This window comes from Anarrhichthys ocellatus, unplaced genomic scaffold (assembly GCF_004355925.1).
Source record: "Anarrhichthys ocellatus isolate YVR2014 unplaced genomic scaffold, GSC_Weel_1.0 scaffold6, whole genome shotgun sequence".
Taxonomy (NCBI): domain Eukaryota; kingdom Metazoa; phylum Chordata; class Actinopteri; order Perciformes; family Anarhichadidae; genus Anarrhichthys; species Anarrhichthys ocellatus.
Genome location: NW_022280036.1, coordinates 4,387,628 through 4,407,893, shown reverse-complemented (window position 1 = coordinate 4,407,893; position 20,266 = coordinate 4,387,628). Strand labels below are relative to the sequence as shown.

Sequence of the window (20,266 nt, the reverse complement as noted above, 5' to 3'; positions counted from 1 at the left end):
TATTCATAGCTTCACAAGTTTATTATGCAAAAGAATGACATTGAGGATATAAGACATAGGATTATGACACATTAATAAAAAAAGAACTAGAATAAAACATTCCATTTATATATTGTTAATGGTAACCTTTATACTTTGTGAAGCTGGAATACTTTTGTTCTAGAGGAAAGATTCTCCCAGGACAGTAGGAAACAAAAGCTCTCTCGACTGTTCATAGCGATATTAATGGTAATTCATCCATCCCGTTAAGAATCATTAACACAAAATGTTCAACATTTTCTGTGCAAATCCACTTTAACTGCAAACTAGTATGAGAAGAAAAACTTTTGTTCAAATAGTGTATCCGTTTACACAATTTTGCACATTGTCAACCAATCCTCTCCCCATGTTGATTGTATTTTAAAAGTCACAGCAGAAGGTGGAGAAAATACAATTATCGGTATAACCCTTTAAAAATCACTCATTGATTCTAATGCCGACCATGAATATAAAACTACATACCCTGTAACTGAATCCCAAATTAAGACATGACAACAGCATGAGTTAAGTCATGAAACAGGACCATCCGACTGTGAAATACTTGTACACATCAACCAGGCTTACCCAAAATAAACCAATCAACATCCAATATTCATATGCAGTCAACACAGAAACATTTGTCAATCCATAAATAGCGCTGGTGTTCTGCTACGTCCTACAAATACCACTAAAAGTTGAACAGTGCCTTAGTGCCTTGCCACTGTTACTTCAAGTCCCACTTCAGACAACGTTTTCGCTCAAGTAACCGTTTGTGTGTATTAGACTAGTCCTCTCATTGGCTCGGGATGTCATGATTGCATATGATTGTTATGGATATGCTGTGTGATTGACTGAACTTTTCTCCCTTGCATTGTGCAACTCATTAATTACACAACAGTGCATTGAGCATGTTAGGATACGATACTTGCTGAATATAGAGAAAGTATGACATGAATAAGAAAGGGATATTCTGCCAACATGTAATCAGAAAACTGTTGCTGAGGTGATGCAGTCCTGCAGAATAAAATGAGAGGCCAGCAGTAATAAAATCCCCTGATATTAGTTAGCTTTCAGTGCTGTGTCCCATATGTCCCAAAATAGATACGTTTTACATTCTAATGACAGCATGTTAAGAGCATCAGATATCATCATTTAGTGTAAACAGTAGAGTTCCTTCTCCTGATAACCACAGATATATACAGCAGTATATATATCGTCCAACGCTTCAATCCTGAAGTCACATCCATCCAGTGCAAACACGCCCATTGACTATGCAGAGTGAAAATAGGAGACAAGTTGTCACAGAATGAAAACATAAATATGGCAATAATGACAAAATCTTTCAAGATGAAAAACTCCCTTGATTGAGTGGTTCTATAGGCATATAGTGTTGGATAACTTAAATCTGCTTCTGTCCTGCCACTAGATGTTTCAGGACGGACATTTCTGGAGTGAAGTAGGAAAGCTCCCCGAGACTTTGTTCAGTGTTAAAACTTGTACAATGAGCCCGGTACCCCAGCCTCTTTCAGCAAAGCAGCCCCCTTTTTAAATTCCACAGGCTGACTGCACAATGGAGCTCGGCTCTGGAGATCAGAGTGAGCTCCAAAAGGAGCCAAAAGAAGGTTGTGCCTGCAAAGCCACCACGTCTGAAACTCGGCTCGGTCTAGTTTAAATGCTATGAAGTCTTTTACAAGAGTTCTTGCGTATGGATTCCTACCACACACAGAAGTAGCCTTCAGTTGTAAGAGAAAAAAAACTGTGCATGAGTAAAACTATTCAAACTTAAAAACATTCGGTCTTTTCAGCAGCCAAAGTTGTTCAACCTGAATCACTTCTTTATGAAAACACAGGGAGGCATATGAGTGGTCTGGGGGTGGGGGGGTCACTGATCATTGGTAGAGAATGAGACGTGGAGCAGCATGTAGGATTGGTGGAACGGCACATTTATGGCCACAGACATGTATGTACAACTTATAAAAAAAACTGATTTGTTTTTAAATCTAAATGAAGAGTCAGTAAAAGAGTTGTCATCTCCAGTGAGACATTGTTATGGTCGACTATTGAGGAGTTTCCACTGAGATGAAAGGTAAAGATGCTTCAGACGTTATTTAAAAAAAAAAAAAGGGACAATATATTTCTACTGGCCTGAGTAAGCTAAAGAATCAACAATTCCATCCAAATGAAGGAAATCATGACGAAGAGGATGAACAGATAAGAAACACCACTCAGTCCTCTTGAATATGAATGAGGCTTGTGTTCACAAAAGCCCGTTCGTTCATTTGAACATAATGAAAGCCTCAATTCCTGGCTGAGATGCAGACTGATTGAGCCGTTACACATGCAAATCGAGGCAGCGCTGTGCTGCATAATTCAGACCTTCTCTCAAGTGCCATGTAAGTAGTGTAGGTCCTCGACTGCGATTCCTTTTGTCTGGGTCCAACGGAACAAGTTTCAAGCATTTCCTCTGGTCCAGTGATGATGAACGATATGTCGCCGATTCAAACGCTCGTCTTGAATCTTGTGTGCGCAGCAAAGAAAACAAACTGCTGGAGTTGTGTACTTAGGGTGTGTTCAGTTGAGTTCAAACAGCACCTTGGACGTCTCACAGGGAATAAAAGACTCTGTTGAGTCACATACTGCATGCTTTACCTAAAAAACACACACAAACAAACCAAAACATCTGCTCATGTTAGAAACAATATTCCAGTTGGTCAGAATACTTGTGCAGACCAAAAGGACTTGGGTCTACATCAGCATGTGAGAAAACAAACTTTCAGTGGTGGTTGACTGGGGGTCCCACTGGAGCAGCAGCCTGTCTCCCCGTCACCCACATGAAGCACAGCCTCAGGGAGCAGAGGTCCATCCTTGCCCCGTCCCGAGGAGGATATACAAAGAAATGTTGCTTTAGAGACGGTCAAGTGTCGGTGAGCGGCGTCACATTCCGCCACTGCTCTCAAACAGAGAACTCAGACCCACCGCGGCGACCGTGGGTCAACAGCAGCAGGCGCCGCAGACGCAGGCCTGTGAATGGATTGCACCACAGCAGGGAGGGCGATCCCCCAAACACAGCTCTCATTCCATCCCATCGCATGCGGCGCTCCCATGTGGGCTTCTCATTTTTAAGACGTTCAATCTCCTGCAAGACATTCAAACCCCTCTGTGAATAAAAGATTCCTCATTAAGTTACTGTTTGCTTTGGCTCATTGGCATGCTACATACACAATTACATTAACAAACCCGAGGAAAAACCCGCACAGGGTATCATATTGCTACTTTTGTTTCCTCACCGGGGAAAACAAGGCATTAAATCAAACTAATAACATATTCTGTACACTTGAAGAGCCAAACACAGTTATCAAGACTACGGTTCCCTTGTCATCGTTCTCCTAGCTATTCAACCTGAGAGGAGCAAAGCTTAGGGGGGGGGGTGAAGTGGATACTGACCGTCTCGTCGTTGCAGATGGAGTGGATCTGCGTACCAAACATTACAGCTGTGAAAGTGAGGAAGAGGATGGCTTCGAGACAGAGGAAGATCAGCAGCAGCACAGACACCCCTGGAGAGAAGGCACTGCACTCTAGTCACGGAGGGAGGGGAAGAAACATGTTTTTATATTTTGCACGGAACAACTGAAATGTCAAATTAAATGAAGACTAAATTACCGATGCATATATCAATATACGACTGGAAGTCTAATGTATCCTCCCAAAACTGTTACCTGATTCTAACAAGCTGGAAAACTGAATCTATACCCAAAAAAAGCATCATATCGTAGAAGCTGCTGTACGAAGAATGAAATAATATCTTCATTTTCTGGTTAATTCCTGCAGAGATCCACAAGGGAGCAGGACAAGATCAATGGCAGCTCTGTGATGATTGTGCTGCACAACTCCAATGACTTGTTCTGTTCTCTCGAACGTGATAGCGATATCTTTCCCTTTTCCCCTCTGCTACGTCTGTCTCTCTTCACATCTCTAAGCAGTCTCAATCTCTTGTATAAATAGCTGTGTTTCTGACTCATCTCTCTGACATTCTCCATTGGTCTTTTTTTTGACTCAAACACAAGTCATAGTTGTCTCTGCAACCCAGCGAGAGGCCTTACCGTTCCACTGGACTTTAATACAGGTGAAGAAGTGCATGCTGCTGAGGCCCAGGGCATGGGCAGAAATCAGACTTATGTACATCTGCAAAGAGAGGAGAGAGGTGAGGAGAGAGGTAATGAGAAAAGGTCACTCTTATCCCACTAGGTTGGTTTGCAGATACTGTTATTGGCTAGTTTATTTCACATTGGTAATAAAACTCTAAAAGCTTTTGACCTCAGTTAAAAAAACAACAACAATGTGTGGTGCTTGTTTGCTATAGTTTTTTTGAAATGATCAACCTCTCTATTAATGCCGATCTGTAAGGAGCACGAACTAAACATTTCATCTCACATGTGTCCCTGTATTTCAGTTAAGTAATTCTAAAATTAAAAACATGTTAATGAAAACAATGTGTAGAGTCAAGTAAACGTATTTATTATAATGAACATGAAGTAATTACTGTATCCATAAACTTTACCACAGCCCTTGTTCAAATTAAAAAGTACTACACTGCGAGTACTTCTGTATACTTACAGTGAAAAGTACAAAGAATCTCTGATTCTTCTCTCCCACGCAGTTATTGACCCAGGGACAGTGGTGATCCATCTTCCGGATGCATCTTTTACAAATACTGCAGCCAGGAAAGAGAAGATGTTGATTCATGACTCACTGACTCGGTTAATGTCGTCACCTCTACTGCTAATGTTTACACAACATGTGCATATCCAGGTGTTTTCAGAAGCACAATTTGGATGCTACAAGGTGGGGGGGGTAAAGGAGCATGTCACAGACTGACCTGCAGTGGTGTGCCCTCTCAGGCTTGATGCTGCAGCACTTTGGGCACTTGTAAATGACCTCGCCGGGCTTCAGCTGTAAGCTCTCCATGTACTCCTTGGTTGCGTTACCCTTAGGAACCGCACCCTAAGACAGACAAAGACAAACACCGTCAGGTACAAATGTCTGAATAAATGCATTGTGCCATTATGGCTCAGAGAACTCAAGCTGTGCGCATTTTTCTTTGCAGCAATTTCACAATCGTTTATATGTTTCTAGGACGGTGAAAAAGGCATAAAACACCGACCACCTGTACACACATTCCCAATTATTACTCGTCTTTGGGAGTTAATTAAGATTGGATGTAAAGTAATCTGATTGGTCTGGGAACCTACAAGTGATCCATTACCTGAGTGAATCATAAAGCGAAATGCACAAAAAAACGTAAGCGCTTTAGAGCGTTACACACTGCTGCACAACCTTCTGTGTACTATTTTGGGCTTTTAAATGGAGCAATTGTTAAGGCTGGGCTGTCGGGCTAGAAAGCACCAGTGGAGCCGTCGTCACACATCTAGCTTCTCTGAGTAAACAAGAGTCAACACTGCAGCAACAGCACAACAGTATTTGACCTACAACCCCCCCGAAGCATGAATCGGCTGAATTCACAAATAGTCACAAAGTATCAGTGACAAAGTGCAGAACAATCCCTGTGGCACTTACGAGTGTAGAAGAGAGACCACGTGTGTGCACATACAGGAAAATATGCTCAGGTGCAAGACAAAAAATACTGAACTACAGGGCACAGAGGATGTCTGCACATCGTTAGGCTCCAAATAAATAGTTAATTTCTCTCTCTCGAATTAAATTGGTGAATTTAGTAGACTGCTCACATATCTTTCCCCTCAGCTCAGCTTCCCATATTACAGTGAGTGACTACAACCACTGCCAATGCAACTATTACAGTACGACTCTTCCTGACCAAAACTCTGTCCAGATTGCACCGATATCAAATAAATTAGTATTTACCTAAAATGATTAATTTTGCTTTAACTGTAAGTACAGCATTAATTTAGTATAATTGTTTCAGGAGCTACAAATGTAGGGTAACAATTATTATCTTGTGTATGACTATCTGTCCGTTCGGCCGTGACTAAGTGAGTGTGCACCTCTGTGTCTGTCCACAGCAAATCTCAAATTTTGCTGCAGCAAACTGCATAATGTTTGTGGGTGCCCACTTATGGCTGCATGCTCAAGGACCTCTCATGGTTGCAGTGACTCACAATTTCTCAGAACGCCTTTTATCACTTATTTTATACTGGCATTGACCGCGTGTGCTTACTCCTCACTTACGACTCTTAACCGCCCCGGATAACACCGCTGAGTGCATCGCCGCTACCGAGTTCACCGTTCTAGTTGTAGTGTGGAGTTTGTTTTGTAGACACACAAGCTTCGTCTTACTCACCGACTACGTTTTCTCTTCCTCTACTGCACTTTCAAACTCTGCTTTCCTCCTCTCACCCTCCCTCCTTCCCTCAACCTTACTTTACTTAACTTAGCCTTACCGGGTCAGTCATCATGGTGCGCATATGTGAGGCCAATGCAAGTACAGCCAGGGAGTTGAAGGTGGCCCCGTTCAGCAGCGAGTACCAGAAGTTCTTGCCGGGCAGCAGCATGACAAAGTTCACCACAAAGTCAGCGTACAGCACCAGGAACCAGGTTATGCCGGCACACACCATCCCGCAGCTGTCCTGAATGAACCACATGGTGCGGTTCCCAGCTACGTGGCCAGAGTGGGGACCTCCAACCATCACCCCGGCTGCCAGACTTCCCGTCTCGACATCTGCACCTGCCGACAGCAGCGGGTGGTGCTGCTCCATGTCTCGCAGTCGGTGGTTTGAAGACTGCATCCTGCCCTGGGGTTAGGGGGAATATTTAAAGCAAGATTAAAGGGCTACTGTCTCGGTCTTCTCACGATGAAAAAAAAAAAAAAAGGACAAGACATATACAGTATTTTATAGTAAATATTTCATAAGGATGGCCAGTTATCACAGTAGCTAATAACATCAAAGGAACGGTATACAAGACTCACAGTGAGAACAGTAGTAACAATACTCTGATATACAAACTGCACAAGTAGGAAATAGCATTTATCAAGTGTACTCTGAAGGTACTCTAAACCAGTGATTCTCAAAGTGGGGTCCGTGGCAATCTGCCAGGGGGTCCGAGAAATAATTAGCGAAAGATGATATAATTGTGCTGTATTCTTGTGTAGTGCATATGTCTACAGATGGACAAGCATCCTGTGTCCATTACTCCCACCCACATTAGCTTTGGGCCAATAGAAACTCTGATACGATTATGACACACAGCAATAAGTTCATTACTTTAAAATTTGAAGCACTTACTGGAAGTCATCATGAAACGTCTGGATGTATTAGCACTATGCCAGTATTTCTTCTTTTCATTTTCTGAAAGCTTTTGAGATCACCAACTTGAAAAGTTTTTTAAAAAGCTGTCAAGTTGAGTCCAAATTAAATTTATATAAACTTACACTCTGTTTAAATGTATATAAGTGGTATTAACATGATTCAAATAAAGATGTGTTTATGTCACTATGAAACAGGTCTGAAGAATGTAGGTGGGTTTTAAGTCCTGTAACCCAAACAATTTGAGAACCCCTGCTCTACATAGTACGAAGAGCAGACTAAATCAAGAAGAATTACAAGTCATTCATGAAATAAACATGTCAAAGAGGCAGTGTACAGCCTTGGGAGTCCTTTCAGAGAAAGCACAGTTAAACTTTGGGGATATTTTGTCACAAGGTCACCAAAATCACCAGGAAACATCACATGAGAACCCTGAATATCTTTTTCCATGTTTAATGCAAACTGTCCAGGAGCTGTACAGACATCTTGCTCACCACATCCTTAAACCACACCACAAGCGCGGCAAATGTAAATGCCATGCAGCTGTTATCCCAACAGACCTGAGTCATTGGAGTTCCTCTGTATTTATGTCACGCTCACAAGAGAAGGTCCATGACCCACCCGTGAGACAATGTCCGCCGCTTTAAGATAAATCAATGGCTGACCTGATCCCTTCAGGAAACTGATCCTGCAGCTGAGGAACATGTGAGGAATACGGGCTAATAATAATCTATAGACTCAGTAGCTCCTGATGGCAGACTTCATTGTGACTCGCTGAGACAATATGAACCAATCAAACAAGGCAGTATAAAAACATACTTTGTGTAAACTCACATTGCAATTTACTGTATGATTAGCCAAAGGTCAAAAACATGTATCTCTGTCTGCCCAAATTAAGCATACTCCATAAGTGAAAGGGACAAGATTAAAGTCTAGTGGCTACTGATAAGAGTGTATTTAACTGCATAATATAAAATATAAGTAGACTGTATTGACATAGCCGTGAGATACCTCTCTTAAATTGAAGTCTGTCATTGTCTAACACAGGAAAGGCATTATAAACACATGTTGTGCTGTCATGACACAGCCTATCTATTCCTGAAATGTCAGTGGCACGGTTTAAAGAACATTGCCTAAGTACGGTATCTGATATTTAGGCACAGAATTGACTAAAGTTGTTAGTCAGAGGCATTCGTTGATGCATTGTTGTGGTGGACTCTGATGTAATGCTTTGAGGCAAATGACTGCTTCCTTTCGCTCAGCTTTTTAATCAAATGAGACATTTTCAGCGAGTTGGGTGGTGCAGAGCTACGGCGGCCTTCCAAGCACCACCCTGCTGTTTGTTCCTGCTTGCATCCAAAGGCTTTCCGTGTCAGTGGGTGTCATCTAAATTGCTTGTAAAAATGGAAATGCCAACAGAGACGAGATGCGTTTTGCCAGCAGAGCTGCAACCTCACACCCACAAAGATGTCCTCCTGACAGACAGAGAAACAGAGGTCCAGCTAGAAGTCCAGTTCAGGTCACACATTTATTGAGAGAAAGAATAATTGATGGGTCTGCTGCTCTTGGCTTTCAAGAGGATATGCACCAAGACAGATAAGTGGCAGTTAAGCTTGTAATCTTCACGCAGCACTTAAATTGGATTGGTTAAAGGCTTGTCATCGCTGGTGACACAACAATGGAGGTTCTCTGTGAAAATAGAATTGGTAGTGACTTTCAATCTGTGCTACTGTACTGATTTTAAAATCTTAAATCACAATACAAACAGTAAATCACTTAAATCACAACATTGCGCCATCCAACTTCCATCTGACTAGAGGTCTAATAGTGAGAGTAACTGAAAACACCTCTGTGAGTGCGCACGGGCCTTTAATCGCAGGGATTAGTGACCGATTCGTCTGGCTCATACGTTTGCTTTGCAGGATTCAATTAGAGCAGTGTGTCACAAAGGCACACAAAGGATCGAAGTATGAGACACAAGAAGGGGCTCAATCAGTAAAATCAACCACTGTAGAGTGAGTTGTACGGGGAATAACTCATAGAACATGCTCGAGCACATAGGTCGTGCTACATGTGTCCGAAGGAAGTTATACTGAAGATTGTTGATTGTTTATATTCATAAAGCCGACGACGGAAGGAAACCGTAGAAGTTTAGGAAAAATGCCAGCAGACATTTTTGGACAATTAAAGTACTAGTACAAAACCCATTCTCCTTAATATGGCTGATTAGAAAATGAAAGAATCTCAAGAAAGATTACTGTTCTGCAATGCTCTTTGTAGAATCATAAGTACCAGCCAAAGGGTGTCTCTGTCAAGATGACTTAAAAAGTAATTTGTGTTGTTCACGATGCATCGCCACCAGCGTGAATGCTGTTTTTTTTTGTTTAGCGGGAAAAATGTGTTTAGCATCTTCCTAAAGAAGGCAGAAAATGCTCTTGACTAGGCTAATTCATTCTTCTGTGGTCAATGAAAGGGAGATCCAAAAAAGCACAACAGCTGGGTGTCCAGCCGTCTGTCCTTCACACTGGTCACTGTCTCCCCTCCCCTCCTTATCTCGGACATACACCACAAACAGTAACCTCCGTGTCCTCCTGCTCAGATCACTTTGCAGGATCACTCTGTCGCAGAGGCATCACACACACTATAAGTCATAGCTGGCGTCGACTGTCAAAGAAAATTACATGAAACAATAGCCAGAAATATTCCTGAAACAAATGGGTGTCGATTTTCTAAGTGAGTTTGTGTTTCACTGTCGCATTTCCAAATTGCATAAACAGCTTAAGGGCCAACCTGATGTAAATGCGACTGAAAACAGTGAGAACTAAAAATAAAACTACCTCTGGGTGAAAATGTTGACACAACTGAATACATGAAAAAAAACATCTAATAGCCAGAAGTATTACATACACAACCAATACATGACATGCTATTTCTATGGCCTCCTCTGTAAAGAAAACATTCAACCTACAATATCAACAACCAACTAAAAAACGTTGTATCAAGTACCACACGGTCCAACTGAAAACTCAAACGCTCTCCTGTATAGACAGTTAAGTCTACTACTTAGTATAAAACCTTTTCGCAAGCGAAAGCCAAAGCGAGGAATGCCACTCTTTCAGCTCTTCTCTGTGTAACATGCACATTGGGAAAACTGTGGGGCAACCTACCTAATATGTTGTCTTCTCACAATAACATGCTGTGGCGTGTACCTCCTGGACCAGCATTCAGGATGAAGACGTGTAGGCTGGCACGGAGTCCGACACCTGAAAAAGGACACACAAACAAAGCGTGTTTCATCTTAAATTAAAAACACATTAAACACTCCGCCCGTTCATTATACACCAAGCTAAACCCTAATGGAGTCTACTAAAATTGAATGTCGTGTTTTTTTTTTTTTTGGAACTGTATTTATATGGAGTGTAGACCACACTCTCAGTATAATGCTATACAGTTTATCGGGATCGCAAACTACAGCCTCCATCATGACTGAATAAAAGTTTCAACAAAAACAAAACATGATAAACTCGATGCAGGAAGGAGTTATCACAGGGCTGTTCTATGAGATTACCACACATTGACACAGTTTGTACAAGGCTTGCTTCCTCCCCAACTCAATGAGTCTGTGTGGTGTCCAGGGTTTTTGCATGTTTTCCCTTTTTACTCCCAAAAAAACACACCCATCATGACGGCTATTCATAGCAATGTGGTGACACTGACAATTATTTGCTGCTTGTAGTCTGTTGACTGACTTTCCTCTAATGAGTCTGGGGTGGTAATGAATCCTGAGTGTTTTGACCACCTCGATGTAGCCAGGTCTCTGTGCAAACCACCAAACTACAGCAGGACCACCGACATGCAACAATTACTGATGCCAACAGTCGCCATCAACCGTGTTTTTCTTAATTACTATTACAATAGTTTCCACACCAAGATGTAAGTGACATTTTTACATCTATCTAATAGTGTAAGTGGATAACTAAGACCTGTCCGGCCAGATAAGACGTGATTTAACCAGACAAACCACAAACTGAAGCACCTCAACAGACGTTAGAGGTGTGACGTTAGAGAGCCCTTCTTTATAACTCTAAAGGTCGTGACTGAACACACACATGCATGCGCGCGCGCGCACACGCGCGCGCACACACACACACACACACACACACACAGTTTCCTAGTCTGACACTTCACATGCATGTGGACTGGATGGTAAATCTCGCTTGCTAACTAGCCGAAGCTAACACAGCTAGCATGCTATGTGCGAGCGACGAGCGTAAACGCAGAGCCTCCCGAGCGACAGCTGAATGACATACCTTGATATTTCTAATTTCTTTAGTTGGGAAAGCCGTCTTAATACATCTTCAAGCCTTGTGTTTGGGCTAAACTCCAGTTGTAACGCAGCCGTACCCACGGCAGCAGTAACACATCGCTCCAACAACGGGCTGACAGCCACCAGTAACGACGGAGCTTCCGGGGTTAGCCTCGGGTTTCTCCGTTACCGTTCGGGAATGTCCGGGGTAATGATTGTTAGTTAAACAGCGTCACCTCGTGGATTGTGACATAGTTGCAACTACAAAACTGATCATCTCAGTTCTCCACTCGCAGGTGCTAATTTGCTAAATGCAGTAACATTAGAGTGACACTCCACAAGTAAACTTGGAGAAACTATCCTGCATTGAAGTTATGCTGTTTAAAGGTCTAGCTAGCATGATTGAGATAACTTATAGTTTGTAAAAGTGCAGTTGTTAAATCTTGCATGCATACATGTATATATTTGTTAAATCAGATTATTTATTTCAGCAAATATCTCATCACGGTCCACTTAAGGTTGTGCCCTGAGTAAAACATCTGGTGTTCATACACAGCCTGGGGCTCTGTAAACATGAAGCAAACCAAGTGGCTTCAACCGAGCCACACAACAATATTTCAGCCAGTCAGCCCCCGGGGTTGTTCGTCCTCATGCACGGACAAGGGGAAGGCCATGGATGCATTAGATGAAAAGCAGTGACTTGCATTAAGGCGCCATACCAGTGTTTTTGAATTTGAATTGTGTAAACATTTACAGTGAACATCAAGTCTGAATTCATTTCTGTCACCGCTAAGGCATGGACACTTTTCAAATCAACCTGCTCTTGAACTGCTCCAGCGCCCCAACCTTCACCAGGATAAGCAGGTATAGAAAACGGTTGAATATTTTACAGTTCTGATCTGAACCCAGTCTCTCTCAAAAGAACAACCTCACTGAATCCTCTTGACATTTCTACAGTGACCATCACTTTGAACTTCAGCAAAAACCTGTGCATGAGGAATTCAGCAAAGCAGAACACTGTATTTGTTCTGCTGATGCTAAAACTTGCATGCATGCTATACTTTTGGTCCAGTCAGTGATGTCACAACAGGTATTTTGTGATTGACAGCTGAAGAGAAACACTCTCTGAGTGAAATATTTAGCTTGACCTGACCAGGGTCTCCTGTGATCAGCAAGGGAAAGGGGCCCACTTGTAGCAGCATGTCCCCAGCAGGGAGCTGCATGACCTTCCTGGCAGAGATGGGCAGTATTTCTATTACTTGTATTTGAAATACGTATTTCAATTACTTTTGAGTATTTTGTAATTTGTATTTGATAGGGCCGATAAAAATTGAACGTAATTTGTAACAAAATACTTTAGAGTGGAGTAATTTTGTATTTAAAATACTCAAAATACTTTCTCCACGAATCAAAAAACAGTTCACGAGTTCAGATCTTCCAGTTCAACGGATTGTCTGTCAACGTAAATATTTTATCTGAGTGTGACAGATGTCAACTAGCTTGATGTATAATTGACGTCTGGGTCTGGCTACATAGCCTATGCCCTATTGTATATACATGGTGATGGTTATAATATCAAGCTAGCGATTGATGCTAACATGCTAATGACGCTAGCATGCTGTCTAGGCTAGTGCATAGCCAGTGTTTAGCAAGTTAACTTATCAGTCGAGTAGCTAGCTATAGGAAGAGGGAGATTGGGAGCTTGTATGTTCATGATAACCTTATCAAGAGACGTCTGACCATCTAATCTTGCACTGTATTACAAGTTATGCTGTATCTTCTCAATGTGAATGTCATAATGCCATATCAATTACTGGCAGATAATATAGTTCACAGTTAGCCAGGCTATGACAGTAGATGTCCATTTGTTGAAACAAAAAACAAAAAAACATTAAATATCCTATTTATTTTATTTAAAAGGCATATTATGAAAGTATTCTTAGTTTTATTATTTCATACATTCTACAGTTGGCCAGGTGGACAACGTGTCTAGATGATGTTCAAGAAGGACCATCAACAAGCACAGATGTGCTTGTTTACACTGACATTCTGTGACTGTTCTTCCTGTTTGTGTGGTTCACCAGAGCTTTGTGTACATTATATATAATTATATTATATTATATTATATTATATTATATAGCCCAAACCTGAATGCTCTGCGATACCAAATTGTGAGAAAACGGAAAATCCAGAAAAAAGTATTTCCTATATTTTAAATACAAAATACATGTATTGTATTTTGTTACATTTTGTGGCACCAGTATTTTGTATTTTATTTTGATACATTTATTTGAGGGGTATTTTGTATTTTGTATCAAAATACATTTTGATGTATTTTTGCCCGTCTCTTCCTGGCCAGTCTCTGCTGTCACATGTCTTTCCCAAGAGTGGATTATAAAGCCAAGACAAAGCAGCTTGGCCCATCTCTGCCCTGTGTGTGCAGCTGCGCAGTAAAAGCTCAAGGCAGGATTCTCCCCTCTCCTGTTCTGGTTCAGAGCCAATATCAGCTGTCTGTTTTAGAGAGAGGGAGAGAGAAAATACCCAGCAATCCTCTAAAGCAGCTTAAAGGCTGAATGAGCGGACTGAAGCCGTTTCCATTTCCAGAACTGTTTCTCTCACACTCTCCATTATGGCTAGATGAGCTTCTGACTGAGTGCCAAAAGAGCAGTCACAACGGCTGCATGTAAACTGTCTTCTGTAGTCTCCTAAAAACTCTCCCCACCTGTTATACTGTACATTCCCTAAGACATCTCCTTCTTGGATGTACCAGAATATGCATTAGGGAGAACAGCATTTGAGACAAGGAGGGGTATTTCCCTTTAACTCTTGATGTAATCAGGAGTCTTGTCTCCAATTAAATAATGAATGCTAAGTGCTCATGTAACAAACAAAATCTCCCGCCGGGGGCCTTGGATTCCCATGAGCATTATTGTTTTGGTGCAGTACCCCCTCACCCACACCCCTCTGTTGGCATGCTGGCTTTTGGAGTGAAATCAAGTGAAGCAAAGTGGAGTGGAGAGCAGAGTGGTTTGGAGCAATTCTGTGATGTGACTGTAGCTGGTCCATGGGTTAGGGTGTGTGTTGCTGCAGGAGTGAAAAGGGGAAAGAAGACATGGGGCTTTGCTTACATCAGAGGGGATGAGACAGATAAAAATACATTTTGAAAAGGTGATCATCACAGAAATCTGTCTGTCAGCGGTGTAGGAATGAAGCCACAGCTGACAGATTGATATGCTATGGGTGTTTAAAGAATCTGTTCGCACATGCATCACATATGATTACCTCAGCAAACCAATTCATTTTGATAGGATACATTTCAATCTACTTTTGGCATTATCTATTGTGTTACATTCAGATTAATTTAGTCACACAGAGACAATCAATGAGTTTATTTGTACTTAATAAAAATGGTTCAACATTCATGTGGAGTGTAATGTTTTAAGGCGCAATACACGCAGTTAAGAGACTGTCAAGGTAAAATGACGAAACTGAACTCTAAGAATGAAAATCTTGAATAAATTAACTTTAAACACCAGTGTTTTCTTAAGCACTTCCACATTTTGGCATAAATCACTTCTTGCCGAGAGGTAGATGTAACGATCGGTATTGACATGGTCGGTAAATGTTGTTACCTTTGCACAGAGCCTGTGTGCTGTGTCTTTGAGCTACCCAGCTGATGAATGTAGCTTTATATTTACCATACATACATTGGAGGGTCATTGATCTTCTAATCTATGACTCACCAAGAAACCAAATAAGAGTATTTCCGAAAATGTGAAAGTATTTTTTTTTTGCTTGCACATTTCCCCCTTCCAAATATAAATTGTGTTTTATGCTATAAGACAAAGGTACCAGGCCTGAGTTCCATTGAGAGATGTCAGAGTGCGGAGGCCTGTTGGGATGTACAATGCGAGGCAAATGTCGAGTTAAAAATAAAAAGAGAACGCAGAAAAGTCTTCATAAATTCTTAAAGAGAGAAACACCTCAAGAGGAATTTCCTTGGTGCTTGTGAATTAAACACCGCTACGTGGCGTCAGTTTATCTGTGGTAAAAAGAGAGCGAGAGAAGGAGAAGGGAGAAGAAGAGAAAAGGGCGTAGCTGCAGTTGGTCGCAATGTATGGTGGGTATACTAATCATTGGATGCGACATAGATGTATTCACAGTATTATATGGAATAACACAACTTGATATAGCTAATCTTGAAAAAGTCTAATTAAATTAGAACACACAAATGTGTTAATATGATATTTGACAATTCCTAAATTAGGTTTGGTGACCCTTCTGGGTGAATGCATAAATATCGTCAATTAAATCATGGTTCACTTCAGAAAAAAAACCTTTAGGGTAAGGATGAAGATGATTCTTTGTAGTCTTCATCTCTCAGTTTGTAAATGCATTACAGTATAGTATTGACGAATGAATTCTGCTCATTCATATTCCACACAGGAGATCTCCTTTAGGAAGACAAACATGAACAGGAAACGACAGACTGACAGTAAATCAGAGCAGAAGAATCACAGTCTTGACTGATGTATGAGGAATGACACAGAGACATGCCGCGATGGAATGACCTCTGACCTTACACAGGCTTATCTCTGCTGCACCCACCTTTGACCTGCCCACACAAATCCGACCTAGAAGCCTTTTAGAGGGGATTTTCTGAGTGGTGCAATCTGTTGGCTATTCTAAAACCATGACAGTGAAATGGACAAGGGCCAAAGAACCTTTGGTCCCATGGCCACCAGCTCTCCTTGTATGCTTGAAGTGTGCACAAGCAGTAGCAAAGTACAATGGAGTACAATGAGCTTTACAAATAAGCCACAAAAAACAGCTCGAGCTTGTTAAAGGTCACTAATGTACCTCTAGAAAGCTCTTACATTATGTTTTTCGGTGGAGTTGAATGTCTTTTGAGAGCCTCGTGAAAGTCTTTTGAATCCGATGGTTGTTTCCTCTTTTCCCTGGACTGTCCTATTTTCTGCAGAAAGAGACTTGCGCACTAGATTACATCGAGGCTTTGGGGAGAGGACAAACAAGTACCTCCTTGACACACACACACACACACACACACACCAGAGATGGCAAGCGGCAGACTGTATTTGAGACTGTATTTGTTTGAATTTTTATTAGAGACATATCACTTTTCATTTTCTCATCCCTCGGGTTCGCCTAAATTTACCTTGATGTGATAAGATTAGAGCTAAGCCTTGACTGAGCAGATGCTGTGCATCCTTTTGGCTCATCTCAGTTTAGCATGGAAAGTACTTCATACTGTAGCACACCAGAGCGTCTTACTCCACTCTACTTTAAGAAAAACGACGTTCATGCTTTAGTGCCAGCACATGTCTTTTACCTCTGGTCAAGGAAATTTAACTCAATTTAAAAACACAACCATGACTCATTGGCCGGCCCATCTCAAATCAAAAGAGATGGAAAACTTTGATATTTTGGGAAATACAATTATTCGCTTTCTGGCGAAGAGTTTAATGAGAAGATTGATACCGCCCTCAAGTCTTTCCATTATATATAAGCTTCATGCTATATATTCTAGACAGATTGGTGTCGATCTTCTCATCTAACTCTACCAGAAAGTGAATAAGCCTATTTCCAAAAATATCAAATACTAATTCTGTTTTTTAGAAACATCGCTGCTGCATTGCATGCAGTTTTAAAGACAGTGGGTCTTTAATGATGACTGCATCTTCAGCACGGCAAAAGGGTGGCTTTTTATCTTAAATTCAATCTGCTCCATACACACACACACACACACACACACACACACACACACACAGTGAGAGTGCTGCATCACATTTGCCAAGATCAATACAAAGTTTGTATGAGGGCTTTTAAGGTAAGCTTAGATTTCGTTGTCATAGGGAGTGGAGAGAGGAGCAGTATTGTGTATGTGTGTGTGTGTGTGTGTGGGTGTGTGTGTGTGTGTGTGTGTAAGTCACGGTTGAATGGAGGTCCTCTCTGGACCTTCGTGGAGTTGAGGCGTGACTCACGGTTCACCCCGCTGGTGCATGCTGCGCCGTGTAAGAGACCACATAGTGGATGATGGCCATCAATAATTCAACAAAGATAGACTTCCTCTTTCTCTGGTTCTCACTCGCCCCCTCTCTCTCACTCTCTCTCCCGTCAATGCTCTGCCTCTGTTTCTAACTGACTGCACCTTCCTCATAATTCCACAAACAGGCTCCGTCTCTGGGCTCCCTCATCCGCCTGGATCCCAAACCACTTAAAACAAGTAACTTCGTGCTTCCGAATGTAGACCTGATGCCCAAGATATCTTTGGCTTTTAAGTGATATTTGTTCTTCACCAGTAACAGCACATCAAATTAGTTTGGCATGATCATGTCAGATTAGGGCTACAGAGAGTTCTAATCCTATTCCAGACACACTTAATCTCAGATGTGGGCATGGCTAAGTAATGTGTCACACTTAGGGGAGTCAAAAGCTTTTTCACAGGATTTTAGATGATATTTTGACCACACAGTAGCTCAGTGGTTAGCGGTTACTACTGCCTTAAAGCAAGAAGGCGCAATACTTCACTGACTGAGTCCTCTCTATGAGGAGTTTCTTGTTCTCCCCTGAGTTTATGTGGGTTTACTTTGGGGGCTAGAGTTTTTTTTCCCTTACCTATAGACACGTTAGGTTTAGACAAATCCGATAAACCTTTTATTAAATAACAAAACGGATACAATTTAAAGGTTAGTGTGGGCCTTCTATAGAAAACCTACATGAATGTTAGAGCAAAGGGCAGTCAGTGCAGGAGCTTTTTACTGGGATTATCAAGACAGCTGACAGAGGTTATTCAAGAGTTTTCTAATGTGTTTGCTTGGGGCATTATTGGGGAAAACATCTTTACGTCTTTTGAGCATTATCTCACACAAAGTGTAGTGAGTGCAAGCAGGCTCTATTTCCTGCCTAAACCATTGATTACATATGATGGAAATGCGTGAGAGACAGACGACAGTCTCCATTAAAAGATACATCTGAGGGCATTATGTTGTTAATCCTTGGATTTTCAGGAATTTGCTAATCTGGATTATGGCGTTTGTAGATCATTTTATAGCATCATTTGAAAACTGCCCTATACCAAGTAGTTCTTCTCTCCTTTGGTTTCCTTTTCATCTTAACCTCTTGAACCTGGGGGTGTTTTTGCTCATCTTTCATTTTAATTCCAGGCTTGACATGTCTAAGCCAAGCATGCCATATATTCTGATTCTTTTTTAGGACAGTTCGCTGTCATTTGTCATGTGAGTGGTATCATATGCTATGATCTAGGCTAGTTTTTACAAAGAAATGTATTTTTACACAATTTGCATCCGGATTGAAGGATAATAACCAGATTTGCTCTGTGTCTGGGGCTCATATGTAAACAAAAACACACGTCCCAAAGCAAACGCCACTTGACAATGTGTCACAAATCAAAGGATTTGGCTCCTGCTATGAACACAAACACATCTGGCCCCTTTTAAAAATATTACAGCAGTGGAAGGGATGGATTGATGTATCAGACAGATGTCAAACAGCAGTCACAAATGCTGCTATGTCACCCAATGTGGACTGTGACCATGGCCTTAATTTGACATATATGCATTCATATATGCATATATGCATATTCATAAATGCATTCCCACTGCTACGTTTGTGTGCTTGTAGCCTACTAAATAATGCTATTGCTTTTGTTTTTTTCTTCTGAGTTCAGCCATCTTATGCTTCATGATCATAACCCTGCTAATACACATCAAGTTAAAAACTGACAATGAATATAAAATGGATGGATCGTATGTTAAATGTGAAATCCTATTAAACTGGAATAGCCTATCAGGAATTATTTTTGCAATATATCGTATTTGTTCTTACAAAATGGCAGGACAATAATTAATTAAACAAATATATTTCATTAGAAGAAAGATTTTTCAGGCTTTATTTGTCTTTGCAGGAGTCACTGTATAGCATTAATCCGTGTAAAAACATTAACATCTGGAGCTCCTCACTATCTTGTTACTCTTCTGTGTAACAGAAAACCACAAAGAGCCTGTGTACAGGAAATCACATTGAGTTTTCCATGATGTGATCGCTCTGAGAGCAATCAGACCACAGCATGTGCGACTCATCCTAACACTTGAATCTAACAGGCCAGCTTATCAGCAATCTTATTATAGGTAAGCAGACAGACAGACACCACAGCCAATTGTACGACATAATCCTGCAATTCTTACTCTATGCTGTTGGCAGTTCCAAGTAAAGGTGATCATCTGTATAAGAAGAGATTGAACAATTACAAATTCCCAAATTTGTAGTTGTCAACAGGCCACGGGTCATGTCTGTCTTTGGACTTTGACTGTGTTTCTGCATTTGTTAACTCAGGATTGGAATAATTTACTGATGTTTTATGAGCTGAGAGAATGAAATTCCAGGACGCTGCAGCGTGCGTTCTTTGTAAAATGTTTTTTAATGAGGAACAACACACTACCTTGATATATTTTTTAGCTTCCAAAAGGCCATAGAACCACACCATCACATTGTACAATCAATCCAACTGCTACTCGTGAATCTTTCTTCTGACCACAGCTAAACTGTAATTCGAAATACAACATGAAAGACAGTAATTGAATAGCTTGAGGGAAGAATTACTGAAGAATGCTTGCCAAGAGGT

At 41.2% G+C, this 20,266-nt stretch overlaps 1 protein-coding gene across 2 annotated transcripts; it reads right to left on the bottom strand.

The window, feature by feature from the left end:
• Positions 1 to 11,763, bottom strand: zdhhc7 (zDHHC palmitoyltransferase 7). Of its 2 annotated transcripts, none has more exons than XM_031846144.1 (8): positions 11,609 to 11,763; positions 10,466 to 10,561; positions 6,435 to 6,785; positions 4,895 to 5,019; positions 4,633 to 4,729; positions 4,119 to 4,200; positions 3,463 to 3,593; positions 1 to 3,175 (listed from the first exon to the last, which is right to left on the bottom strand). In XM_031846144.1, the coding sequence occupies exons 3-8, from the start codon at positions 6,777 to 6,779 to the stop codon at positions 2,972 to 2,974; spliced, it is 984 nt and encodes a 327-aa protein (XP_031702004.1). In that variant the 5' UTR covers positions 6,780 to 6,785; positions 10,466 to 10,561; positions 11,609 to 11,763; the 3' UTR covers positions 1 to 2,971. The 2 variants fall into 2 exon arrangements, with proteins under 2 accessions (XP_031702004.1, XP_031702005.1); XM_031846145.1 differs by having other exon boundaries at positions 1 to 3,154.
• Between the last annotated feature and the right edge of the window lie 8,503 nt (positions 11,764 to 20,266).

Coding starts and splice junctions, on each gene's coding strand:
- zdhhc7 (XM_031846144.1), bottom strand. CDS start 6,779: ATGCAGTCTTCAAACCACCGACTGCGAGACATGGAGCAGCACCACCCG. Junction 5,020..6,434: donor GCACCATGATGACTGACCCG/GTAAGGCTAAGT, acceptor TGTCTGTCTTAG/GGTGCGGTTCCTAAGGGTAA. Junction 4,730..4,894: donor GAGAGGGCACACCACTGCAG/GTCAGTCTGTGA, acceptor TCCTGGCTGCAG/TATTTGTAAAAGATGCATCC.